At 51.9% G+C, this 12871-nt stretch overlaps 2 protein-coding genes across 2 annotated transcripts; one reads left to right on the top strand and one right to left on the bottom strand.

Annotated features, from left to right (window-relative positions):
- Positions 1 to 269: 269 nt before the first annotated feature.
- Positions 270 to 2976, bottom strand: LOC141950105 (mas-related G-protein coupled receptor member H-like). Its single transcript, XM_074884505.1, has 2 exons — positions 2114 to 2976; positions 270 to 1777 (listed from the first exon to the last, which is right to left on the bottom strand). The coding sequence occupies exon 2, from the start codon at positions 1741 to 1743 to the stop codon at positions 799 to 801; it is 945 nt and encodes a 314-aa protein (XP_074740606.1). The 5' UTR covers positions 1744 to 1777; positions 2114 to 2976; the 3' UTR covers positions 270 to 798.
- Positions 2977 to 9048: 6072 nt separating this feature from the next.
- On the top strand, positions 9049 to 11429 carry LOC141950032 (mas-related G-protein coupled receptor member H-like). Its single transcript, XM_074884377.1, has 2 exons — positions 9049 to 9480; positions 10200 to 11429. The coding sequence occupies exon 2, from the start codon at positions 10226 to 10228 to the stop codon at positions 11204 to 11206; it is 981 nt and encodes a 326-aa protein (XP_074740478.1). The 5' UTR covers positions 9049 to 9480; positions 10200 to 10225; the 3' UTR covers positions 11207 to 11429.
- Positions 11430 to 12871: the final 1442 nt, after the last annotated feature.

Raw genomic sequence — 12871 nt, 5'->3', positions numbered from 1 at the left:
CTTAGACCTGGCTTACAAAATTAAAAAAAATAGTATTTGGGGAGATACTTGCTGTGACACTAATAAACCAGTCTGGGGGCACCGTTGCACCCCTGGGCCCATCCTGCCTGCACTGGGAGTGCTGGTGCAGTCCCAGCTGCGGGCCGTTGGTATCATTTTTTCTCCGGTGAGCACAAGTCGTCACATCCCCCCTCCCTCCACCCGCGGCCCCGGCCGGCAGCAGGACCCAGACGAAGGCAGCAAGCACTGGCACACGGACTGAAGGCAGCTCAGGGTGCACGATGCTGTTTATTGATATCAGGCAGCAGTGAGATACAGGAACCGGGTACCAGCAGTAGGGGAGGGCGGCGGGGCCTTGGCAGAGCCTGGTGGGGTGCAGTGGTCCCCCCCCACTGCCATTGCAGGGGAGCAGAGCTCAGAGAGGCTGTGCAGGATGGGGAGAGGGATTTAAGACACTGAATGGGTTTTACTCCCACTCTGTAGATGAGTCAGAGTATCCCAAAGGCAACGCTCATCCCAAAAAGCAGGGGATTTTGGGGAGCACGGAGGGGACCAGTGCCCTAAGACGTGGGGTGGGCCGGCAGGGAGGAGGAAAGTCGTGCTCCAACACGCTCTCCGCGGAGCATCCCTCCCCACATCCACCTCCGCGATGTCCCTGCTCTCCTCTCCTGCAGGGGACAGAATTACACCACGAGAGGGTGACGTCAGGGGAAATACTGCAGACATTTATTAATCTGGTTACTCAAGGAAACCCTCAGCCACTGTCCCGGGGGCCTTAAGCAGAGCAGTGGAAAGGTTTCAACAGGCTGGGGCCAGCGTGTCCATCGTAGTATCGTTGCTGCATGTTGTGTTGTCTTCTGGCTCCTCAAAGACCCTCCGGAAGGCAACCTGGGGGGACACCAAGGAGCAGTGCCTCCAGCAGCTCCCCACCAAGAAGTAGATGAAGGGGTTGGTGCTGCTGTTGATGCAGGCGAGCAGGAAAACAACCTGGGAGGACAAAACACTGTAGCCAAACTGCTGCAGGAAATTCCAGATGCTGAGGGGAAGAGCAAAGAGGAGGAAGAAGAGGACGGAGAGGAAGATAACGATGTAGAGCCTCTTGGGTTGGTGCTGCTGGGAGCCACACTGGGCCTTAATGAAGACAATTGTGCTGGAAATCACCATGGGTGGAGCAAAAATAAGGAAGTTGAGGCCGTACATGGAGATAAGAGCTATCTGGCAGTGCTGGTGCTCCTGCGACAGGCACAGAGAAGTCACTGTAGCAATGACAGCGATGGAGAGGGCCCAGAGCAAGGCACACACCATGGCTGACAAGTGCTGGGGACGGTGGATGCTGGAGCAGAGGATGGACACGCACCTCTCGATGCTGATGGTCGTCAGGAGGTACAAGCCCATGTTGTAGGAGAACAGTGAGAGCAGGAAAAGCAACCTCAGGTATGTCAAGGACACAGTGGGGGAGCAGGAGAAGTTGTCGATCATGTAGAGGAGGGCTGAGGCGACCATGAAGAGGAGGAAGGTAAAGTCGGCAATGGCCAGGTTGAGGATGTAAATAGTGATGGAGTTCCTGCGGATGCGGAAGCCGAGGAGCCAGAGGACGGCCCCATTCCCCACCAGCCCGCAGAGGCAGATGAGCAGTGTGACAGTGTCTATGGCCACGTCGGTGACGTCTATCCTGCACAAGCCTTCTCCATCGGTGGTCGGTGTGGGTGGTGTGGGAGGTGGGGACATGTGGTTCATCTCCATGGATGCTGGGCCGGTGGTGGGATGTTGTCCCCGGCTGCGGTCAGAGTGGATGGGTAATTAGTGGCTTGGAGAATCCGGGGCTGAGCCATGTGGCTCCTCGCCAGCTCACTGCACCAGGAAGGCACCAGTGGAGGGCAAGCAGGACGTGCTGGGGAGGGCAGTGGTGGACATTCTGGGGTGGGAGAGGGAGATGGAAAGGAAGGGAGAGGGACATGCACCAGGAGATGCAGAAAGCAAGTGCAGGGCAGCAAGGAGAGAACCTGGGGAGACTGCTGCCGGTCACCAGGAGAGGTGGGAGGAATGGAGCTGCTGGCAGTGGATGCTGGAGGAAAGGAAGGTGGGGTAGGGATGAAGGAAAACCGCACTTAACTGTTAACTTTGGTGAAGCAGCAGGCAAGGGCTGTCTTTCCAGCTGGGCTCAGGCAGATCAGTGTCGGTGTCTTGGCATCTCCACTCCTTTTGGATCCATCCCCTGAAGCGGATCCTCCCAGGACAGTTGCATGGAGAAGAAAGTGCCCTGGTCACCAGGAGGTCCCCTCTCTCATCCCGCTGGCTCCTCTTGGAGCCCTGTCCCCGTGAGCCCCTCGGCAGCACACCCCACTCCCCCAGATGCAGTGGGGGAGTCGCGAATGGTTTTGTAACTGCGGCTACGTCAGAGCTCTGCGTCCTTGTTTTTATTTATCTTGCTTTCTTTTTTTGCCACAAAGGAAGTGGCTTTTGCCAGAAGCACCACAAGCAGAACTTTGTGAATGGCTCCTCTTTTACTCCTGATTAGAAACACCCCTCCCTGAATTACGACCCGTTGGCTCACTGCTTTCCCTCTCCTGGCAGGTTTCTGCCATTCTTCATTTCTCCTCTGCCTGCCTCAGGGCTCCCAGGACCTCAGCACCCCCAGGGGGGCATCACCCCTCCAGCAGCAGAGCACAATGCTGGTGGTGCTGGTGGTGCTGGTGGTGCCGGCAACGCCGGTGGTGCTGGCGGTGCTGGCAGTGCTGGTGGGGTGGCCGGGCGCTTCTCAGAAGCGACTCCCCTTCTGGGAAGAGCACGGGGATCATTGCCAAAACCTCCCCTGGGCCCAAGGGCACATACCTTCAAACTGGAGCCAAGAACTAACATTTGTCAGTCTGCTGCAGGCTTTGACAGCCCAGTTGAAGGACAGAAAACAGTTGTTTTCAGCCAGGTTACCACCATACTAGCACTTATAGCCCAGATTAGTTATTGCTTAACACCCCCTAGTAATGCAATGAAAGCTACGAGAGACCAGGTTTTGGGGTGCTGTGCTCCCCCTCCCAGCTCTTCACCACATCTTCCTCCTCAGTCTTGGGAGTGCTTGTGGTTGTTTTTACATGATCCCATGCCTTTGGTAGCCCACACACCTTGGGCTGCAGCTCCTGAGCTCAGCCTGGATGTTGTTATACCCGCCCGTGGCTCACGGCTCCTGCTCAGGGCTGAGCAGAACATCTCCTTGGAGGCACTTGCCCCCCATGCCCGGTCTGGCCCCACCATCCCACCAAGCAGGTCTAAGGGAACCCCAAACTCCTTGCAGCCACCCCACAGCCTGCAAAGGGCTTAATGTTAAAGCCAATAAATTTTGTGCAATTAACATCCTTGTTGTGGTGATTAAAATAGCAGAGCTTCTCCGGAGGGACGCACTGTCCCGAGGAGCACCCTGCCCCTCCCATGCCACGGTGCCTTTGCAACTGGGAGGCATTTTTGGCTTTCCTGCCAGCTACCTGGCTGGTTACCTGGTTCTTTGCTGCAGTAGCCTTTGGCTGCTCTAAAACACACTGCGAATACTTAAAATTGATTCCCAAAGACACTGGATTTATCCCAGTAACAATTGCAGTTTCAGGGCTTTCAGTAAGGGCAGAGTTGTTTCCAAAGGTTTTGTATCCAAGACACTTCATATCAAAGTCCCCTCCTTCAGCAGGGGCTGTATTACAAAACCAGACCCTATCACCCGCGTTTTGTGTGAGAAACCAGACCAAGTTCATGGGCAGAGCTCGTCGCTGAGCCACGAGCCCTGGGGATGCTGGTGGGAGCTGCAGGATCCTCCCCACTCCCTTCTCCTGCATCCCCCAGCTAAATTCATCAGCCGCATCCCAGCTCCCTGAAGTCAGGCAAAACCACCGTGGTGGCCGCGTCAGCCCTCGATGGGGCTGCTTGCCAGTTTGCAGAGTCAGAAGGGAAAGAGCATCTTCTCTGTGGCATTCCCGGACTTTGGACTTCGGGGTGGGATGGACGGGGACAGCCTGGGAGCAGCACATCCGCGCATGTGTCTGCAGCACCGCGCATCAGCAGCGCCCAGAGGATTTCTGAATGAAACCTCCCACTCATTCTTCAAGTATCTGAAGCATCCAGAAATGAACCACTCCAGCTGTCTTACCAAATTGTTGTGTGCACGACGAGCTGATTTCTTAGAAGTTACAAGTTTGTTCCCAAAGAGATTATTATTGTGTGCTGACTTCAAGGTTCTTTTCTGGGGGTTTTGTCTGTTTGTTTGCTTTGTTTTTAAGGCTAAATATAATAGTCTGAGTCACACTGGAGTCCTTCATGGTGGGGGAGAGGAAGCCCTCTGTTCCCTGGTCACTAATTACCTGGGCAGGCTGGCTGCAGCCGAGCTGACCTCTGGCCCCCGTCAGTGCTTCCATCCACCTCCCTCCAGCCGCTCAGCTGGGAAATACAGAGAAACACATCGCAACTGGCAGGAGACTGGGAATTCCCTGCTGCATGTGGGAAGGACAGCTGACAATGTCTCTGTTTTTTCAAATCAGGACACTGAGTTCATGAAGAAACAGATATTTTTTTTTTTCCGATGAGGTTTAGTGAAGCAGACGGAGACATTAGTCTGGGCATGATAGGAATCTCTTTTCTGCCTCTAGTTTTTTTGCTGAGCCTCTTCACTTACCTGATACCTGGTTAGGCTGAATTTTTGTGCGTTGGGATTCTCTGTAGAATATTTTTAATAATAAAGGACAGGATGTTGCTAAATTAACTTCAAAAAATCAAAAGCTCCCCAAGTCTCAGGCAAGAGAGCCCTGCGTAGCAGCACTGCTGTGCATCACCCTTTCCCTCTTTTTGATTCTTTTTTTTGGGGGGGGTGTGGTGTGTCTTGTTTTTCTTTTGTTATGGGGAAAAGAAGAAACAGATTTTATCTTGTACTCATTTAACTTCTCCCACTATCAGCCCCACTATCTGCACGGTCAGTCACTGCTGGCAGTGGGAGGGATGATTCATCTGGAGACGACGGGGCAGCTCCAGCGAGAGGTCACTGGGCTCTGCACGATCCTCATGGCCACTTCTTTTGGAAAGGGGAATTCTCCTTGTTATAAACTCACCACGAAGACAGCCTAGTGCAGAAGGGCACGTACTGCCGCTAGCCTTTTACAAAGTTTACAAAAGACAGCAAAATTAAATCTGAATATCATAACCTGCGACTGTGTTTAACACGCTCTTATGCCTCAGGGAACAATCCTTTACACAAAACAACAAATCCTCTCATTTTGTGCAATTCAAGCCAATTCTTAATTGCCAGCATTACATCCTCTGAGCTTGAGGGAACGGCTCCCTTCTCTCGTGACTTGGTAGGCTTGGATTTTTTTTTTCTCCCTGTGCAAATGCTTAAAGATCTGTGCCATTTCTTTTCAATCAAGGCTGTGCCATGCGTGCGAACTACAAAGTATTATTAGTAAAAAAACTCAGGGGAGGAGTCATCCAGGAGCCTCCTTATCGCTCTCATATCAGTAGGCACCTTCTCTCCTACAAGTGCAGACATCCATGCTTGCAGGGCCAGAGATGGCTCATTAACACTGATTGGTAAGATTTTGCAGCTGACATAGAGTTTTTTTCCAGATGTCTATTTTTATCTTAAGAAAACAGACTTTAAGCAGGCAGCATCACCCCTCTGTCCCACAGAAAAGTTGTCAGCCTTTTGCTGAAATCGGTTCGTGCTACATCTCTTCAGGAGCACACACCAGGGTTTTCTCAGCCCCCAAGTGCCGGCACAGCTCACATCTCCCCAGACGCTCCCACAAATTGCTGCCCAGCACCAGGGGCTCCTCAAGGCAGGGGGTTCACACGGTCACCCCTGCAAGATTTGTACCCTGGGGAAAGCCAAAATAAAAGCAGAACCATATTTGGATGAGTTTCAGTGAGAAAAAACCATCTGGGAAGTGAAAGCTGTTGGGATGCTGTGTGCTGTTGATGGCTATGGATGGGTCTCACCCAGAGCTGGGCACAGCGCCGGTGCCTGCAGGCTCTGCCTTCCCGGGAGGAGGAGGAGGATGGACGGTGAAGCACACCCTGCAGCCGCAGAAGCCAGGAGGTACCATTCTGCAGATCCGTGCCGATTCACGCTGACTGAAGATGGATTAAGAAAGCACCAGGTCGTGCTTTCCCTCTGCCCCATGGAAATCTGACTGAAGAGAAGCTTTGGGAGCAACAGGGACGGAGCTGCAGTGCAATTGCATTGCATTTAACACAGCCCGGGCAGGACATTTTTGGCTAATCCTAACATTACTTTAGCATGAAAAAGCTACCTTTGGGTTAATTTTTGCAGGGGCTGAAGGAGAAGCCCCGCAGCAGTGCTGGTTCGGAGCTGGCGGGGTGTATCGCCCGCGGTCCTGCAGCGGGTGACTGTTCCCAGCCAGCCCAGCACATTTCTCCCGTGGGCAGGGGCTTCCCGGAGGATCCTGCTACACCCTGCCCACTCCTCCACGGCCAGAGCAGATGCTGGGAGTGGGCTGAGGGGGAATTTATAGTGTGTTGGCCCAAAGGATTTGTGGTTGGAAGGACATTTGGGACAAAGGCAGTGAGAGCTGGAGATGGCAGTGATAATTATTACAAGCTTCGGCAGCGTTATTACTCACTGGGACACTTGGAAGCTCATCACTGAGATACCTGAATTTTTCTTGAGCTGTTTAAACAATTCCGGGTGGAAGGATTGCCCTTTGTTATCGATTATATATTTTTCATTACTACCCTGTTAGACTTGTCTATAATTTTCTTCTAGTTTCTTATAATTTTAGGGGTTCTCTCTGACCGCTGAGTGGGCTGTAAGAAGATGTTTCTTCTGGGAAATGAGCGTCTCCGCTCGAGCCGTCCCCAGCGGCACAGTGTGAGCTGCAGGCAGAGGAATGCTGATTAATTAAGTTCAGTTCACACATATGTTGCTGTGGTTTGGTGTTTTGTCCAGCTGGCCCTGGGTATGGCAGAGATGGGAAAAGACCATCTCCAATGCCTTCTGCTTTTTTTGTTGTTTTTTTTTTTTTTCCGGGATCATAGTGATCTAAAAGCAAATCAGAGTCTTCCTGGGAGAAGTTGATCAAGCCTTTTCCATATTTCCTTATTTCTGAGAGCTGTGTGACTTCAGAGTGCGCAAAACTCCAGTTTTAATTAAAGACTATGAGTTTGTTTCTTAATATTGTCCCTTTCTCCCTGTTTTTACCATAGAGAGAAGAAATGTAAACATTTAAAATGATGCCAAAAGGTTCCTTTAGGGACATCAACATGAAGGAACTTGTCACCCTTGTCCCCAGCACGGCTGTCACCACATCAGTGGGACTTAGTAACTGCCATCCTGATGAAGAATCAGATTTTGATGCCTCAGTGGCTGCCACAAGGTGACATAAACAAACAACTGCTCAGTGCAATAATCATCGTTGTCACTGCGCTGGTTGTCCTCGGGTGTGTCCGGACCCTGGGACAGGAGCTGCCACCAGGAACCATGTCCCCCGGCCTCATGCACACCCTGCCCAGCACCCACCCGGCTGGGCATGCGGCCGCTGGGCAGGAGGGAGCTTCCCCAAAGGGCAGCTTTAACATTATTTATCACATGAATAATTGTAACAAATATTATTTATTATTACTTATTTATAGCTTAATTTCTCTATTATTTGTATGTATTTGTTATTTGCTATTTATATTTGTTGTTGCTTATTGCTATTTATAATTTATTACTTATAATTTATTATTTATTCAGTAATTTACTATTTACTGTTTATTATCTACCACCTACAGTTCATTATCTACCATCTACTGTTCATTATTTCCCATCTACAGTTCATTATTTACTATTTACTATTAGTAGTATTTATTATTTACTATTTGTTGTTTACTTATCACATAAAGATCATTTAATATTTAACAAATATTTAACAGTATTTACAAACAATTGGGAAACGTAGCCAAATAGCTGCTGGCTGCACTTCTCCACGTCAGGAAGAGTCGTCCCCACAGCAGCCTCTGCCTTACGCTTGGCTGGGCTCTCACTGTCCTGCTTAGGGGTCCTGTTACTCCCTCCTTGAATCTGATTTTCTGTTGAACTCTTCCTTTAAATATAAAAAGAAGTGTCTCGGCGCAGCCCCTTCCCTGGTGGTGCCAGAGCCCATGACCCTGGGGAAGCTGAAGCTGCTCTCAAACCAGCCGGTGGTTGGATCAGCTTGGGGGCTTTGGAGACGCTGCAGAGTCGGGGCCGGACGGGGCAGGTCACGGCATCAAAGCTCTCTTTTGGTCCAGCTTCGTTATCATTTAAATAAATGTTATTTATTAAGGCATTTTGAGGAGCCTGTGTTTCATGTCAAATCAGGGCTGTTAACTAACGTCAGGAGTGTTTCACTTCCCGTTTGGTGAAAGCTGTGAGGAAGAGGAGTACCCGCCAGCACACCGCATCCCCTCCGCCCCTCTGCCTGGAGCTGGGCTGGAGGTGCAGGCAGGACTGCAGCCTGGGCTGGACGGGATTTGCTTCCCCTTGCTCTGGGAATCTCCAATGATTTTTTTCTGAGATATTTGTTTAGATTTGCTGTACAGCAGACATGGAAGCAAGACAGATCTCCGTGGCCCCAAAAAAGATGCTTGGAGCAGGGCAAAGGGATGAGGCTGCTGCCATGGGGAGTCTCCTGCCCCGCAGAAATCACTCGTGAGGAACAAATCCCCTCCAAGGACTCACGCCACACCCCTGCAACCTCAGCAGAGTGAGACGTGAGGTTGGGGCACAGAGCAGCCACCCACTTGCCAGTGTCAGAAAGGGCAGGTCCAGTGGCCTGCGTTGTCCCCGGGATGTGGCGGGTGGGTGCGTCACGCCACCCCACTTCCCTCCTGACCTCCTCACGGCATGGGGTGATGGAGGTCTCCAGCTCAGCTCTTGCAAGTGACAGTCAGCGGGTGCTGTGCCTGAGCATCGTTTCCCCAGGGTTGGTGTGGAGCTGGTGCGCTTTTGTGGCAAAGAGTGGATGTTCACACCGATGGAACATTGCCACCAGGCGCAGAAGAGAAGAAGCGGATGAGAAGAAAGATGATAATTTTGTGCTCAAGATGACAGCACGTTTGCAAACAGGAAGTTTTTGAAACAACCAGAGCAGCCTGCAACGCCCATCCCGTGAGGGTGACTCTTTGGCAAGCTGCTTCCTCTGCTCTCAGAAGTGATGACCAAGCTCTGGCGCATCTGTGTGCCTGCAGCCACCCACTTCTGAGCAGAAACCCAGGACCGCGGGCCCAGGGCCCATTTGGCCTCCAGCTGAGGAAGAGACAGGGTGCCAGAGCCTGCACGGGGACTGTTGGAAGAACTTCATCATGGAGTTACCTTGTTCCTGGTGGTCAGTTCTCATCTGGGATGATTTTGGCATGACAGCTTTGTAAACTTGCACATGCAAGTCTGACAGAGAAGACTGGAGTGTGCAGCTCTGGGATACCAAGGCTGTGTATGCAAGGACTCTGCCCTCACTGGACCCCCTACGCCTGGTGAGAGGGGTCTGGGGCTCACCTCCACTCCTGTCGCTGGGGCACTCTGCTCTGCTCTTCCTTATCTTTCCATTCTTTCCAGTCACCTCCTCAGTCCTTTTCAGTCCTTAAAGGGCAAATGGCTCTGCATGTCTTTTCTTTCTCCCTCCACCCCTCTTCCAGCTCTTTGTTTGTCTCCTGCCACCCTGGGCCCAAACTTTTTCCTCCTACCCTTATTTCTCTGGATATCTTCCCCCTTCCCCCTTCCCCCTTCCCCCTTCCCCCTTCCCCCTTCCCCCTTCCCCCTTCCCTTCCTTTCCCTTCCCTTCCCTTCCCTTCCCTTCCCTTCCCTTCCCTTCCCTTCCCTTCCCTTCCCTTCCCTTCCCTTCCCTTCCCTTCCCTTCCCTTCCCTTCCCTTCCCTTCCCTTCCCTTCCCTTCCCTTCCCTTCCCTTCCCTTCCCTTCCCTTCCCTTCCCTTCCCTTCCCTTCCCTTCCCTTCCCTTCCCTTCCCTTCCCTTCCCTTCCCTTCCCTTCCCTTCCCTTCCCTTCCCTTCCCTTCCCTTCCCTTCCCTTCCCTTCCCTTCCCTTCTTCTTTTTTTTTCTTCCCAGTTCTTATTTTCTCTGGGTTGCAGATGTTGTAGCCCGTGGAGGAGGGGGGAAGACTGAATGACCAGAGGACATTCACAATACTGGGGAGTGGAGAGTCACTAATTTTGCCTTCATCTCTTGTCTTTCCCCAGGCGAGCACGAGTGAGAAAGGAGGAAGATGGATCGACATCCCAACAACACGATCCGTGACTGGCGCACAGTGTCCCCGGCGCCTACGGAGAGCATGGTCTATGGAGATGGACACAATGGGACCAGGTGCTTTGCAGAACACATCCCTGAAATCGTCACCGGTAGCATCACGCTGCTCATCTGCCTGTGTGGGCTGGTGGGGAATGGGGCCATCCTCTGGCTCCTCGGTTTCCGCATCAGGAGGAACCCCTTCACCGCCTACCTCCTGAACCTGGCCGTGGCTGACTCCTGCTTTCTCCTCTGCACCTCGGTTTTCCTTGTAATATATCATATGCCCATGCTCAGCTGCTTTCAGCCAGAGCTTTTGCGGGTGCTGCCGCTATTTCACTCCATGGTTCTGCTCATGTACAGCACCAGCCTCTATCTCCTCACGGCCATCAGTGTGGAGAGGTGTGTGGGTGTCCTCTGGCCCTTCTGGTGCCGATGCCACCGCCCGAAGCTCCTGTCAGCCATCGTGTGCAGCCTGCTGTGGGCCCTTGCCTTCGTCCTTGCCGGGCTGGTGTACTTTGTGTGTGACCTGGGTCACTCTGAACACTGCTGGATGGTTCTTGGAACCTCGTGCTTTCTTAATTTTTGCTTTTTCACTCCCTTTGTGGTTCTTTCCAACGTGATCCTCTTCATCAAGCTTAGGCATAGCCCCTGGCAACACAACCAGGCGAGGTTGTACGCTGTTATCTTCCTCACTGTTTTCTTCTTCCTCCTCTTTGGCATCCCGCTCAGTGTCCAGATCTTCCTCAACTTCTTCGTCTACATTAATTTTGTCTTTGAGATCTGCCTGTTGCTGGCCTCTGTCAACAGCAGCATCAATCCGGTCATTTACGTCCTGGTTGGGAACTACGGCAAGTCCAGGTTCAGGGGATCCGTCAAAGTGGCTCTTCAGAGGGTCTTTGAAGATAGGGCAGATTCCCAAGAGGTGGGTGAGACCCCTGTGATGGGAATTGCTGCCTGATCCTGTATGGCTGCAGAGAGGGGCAGCCCTGCCTCTGCATCCCGGGCCAGCACCCACGGGAGCAGAGCTTTTGCCCGGCAGTGGACAGTCGTGCATCCCCCAGGACACAGCCACGCTCAAAGAGACTCCCAGGGGCAGGGCTGGTTCCCACCTCAAACTTATTTTTAATAGTTATTTATATATATATTTAATAGTTATTTTAATAAAAGTGTCTTTCATGTAACTTATCGTTGTCTGCAGTTTCTTCCCTTGCTGGCTCCATGGGGTGCCCTTGCTTGTTCTCAAAATTACCGTTGTGACGGTTGCCTCACACTGCCCACTAGTTTATAATGCTGAAATATTGTGGTCCAGAAAGTCCTGCCTCATCTGTTCTCCTGTTCTTCAGGGTTAACACGGCCACGCTCTTGGCCCGATCTGTGCCTTGTCTGCTTCCCAGCGTGGAGATGTCCCAACTCGTCTTGCCTCTACCCTCTGCTGGGACGTTGGTGCCTGATACTCACTACCTTGATCCTCAAAAGCCCCCAAACCAGAGGAGATGGTGGTGAGGGACAGAAACAATATGTTCAGCTCCTTCTGGCTTAATTTCCTCCTGTGCCACAGTCTGACAGAGAAAACCCATCTCAGTCTGGCTGATGGAGCTGGCAGCATCAGTCAGCAGCCAGACCTTCACCCTGCCAAGGGGGTTTAACCAGGAAGGCAGGAGGGGACAGGCAAAGAGACAAGTGCTGCTGGTGATCAGTCCTGAGCCAGGTTGGACAGAGGATGGAGAGACAGACAGCGAGGGGCTGATGGCTCTTGGAAACAGCAATTCTGTGTACCGGGTGGGGAAGCCCATGGAGCAAACAGGCAGGGCAGACCCAAGAAAAGAGATAGAAATAGAGGCTGGGAAGGTTCTCGCAGACGATGGCTCGAGGAGGCTGAGCTCTGCCTGCCAGATGGTTTTATTAGCCTTCCCGACACAGAAACAACTGCTACCAGAGCCATAATATTTACAGAATGTAGCTTCCTTTGAACACATACAAGCCTGACCCCCGTACAAACAAACAATTACGTCTGTAAATCATGTGTTGGACATCAAAATCTTAGGCGAACGTGCTCAGGATGTTGCCCATGAAAGAAGAAGCCGAGAAACGCTGGGTGATTCTGCTCTTTTGTGGAGCACATGGGTAGATTGGGCAGCGAGCCTTGTGTTGCACGGCATTTAGCTGCTGGGCCTTGGTGCTTTCCTTATCATGACCTGTCTGCACTTGAAAGGGTTGGCTGGGTGAGGGGGTGTGAGATTCTGTAGCTGGGGACACAAGCGCATCATCAGCGAGGGAGAGAGGAGGCGGGTTTGGTCCTGGGGTCCCCACAGCAGGAGCACCCCTGCTCCCAGATGCAACAGGAGATGTTTGACCTTCGCAGCGGTTGGTCTGGGTAGGAATCATTTCACCTAACTTCAGCTCTTTAGAACTTACATGGGCCTGTCTGAGGAAACCCTTGTAGGCTGCTGACTGACTACAGAGTGTAGAAGACAACTCAGATGAAACCCGTAACTTTTAGATGGCTAAAGCCAAGTGAGCAGCATTGATTCACCTCTCCTTAGGAAAATAAAAGATTTTCCTGAAATTCTAAATCATCTTTCCGCCATCTGCCTGTGTTCCGGTTCATGCACAGATCTTCTCA

This window comes from Strix uralensis, chromosome 15 (assembly GCF_047716275.1).
Source record: "Strix uralensis isolate ZFMK-TIS-50842 chromosome 15, bStrUra1, whole genome shotgun sequence".
NCBI classification, from domain to species: Eukaryota; Metazoa; Chordata; class Aves; order Strigiformes; family Strigidae; genus Strix; species Strix uralensis.
Note: the sequence above shows the minus strand (reverse complement) of the source record. Positions and strands in the feature narration are given on the sequence as shown.

Excerpts from the sequence above, each read along its gene's own strand:
- LOC141950105 (XM_074884505.1), bottom strand. The coding sequence starts at position 1,743 with ATGGAGATGAACCACATGTCCCCACCTCCCACACCACCCACACCGACC.
- LOC141950032 (XM_074884377.1), top strand. The coding sequence starts at position 10,226 with ATGGATCGACATCCCAACAACACGATCCGTGACTGGCGCACAGTGTCC.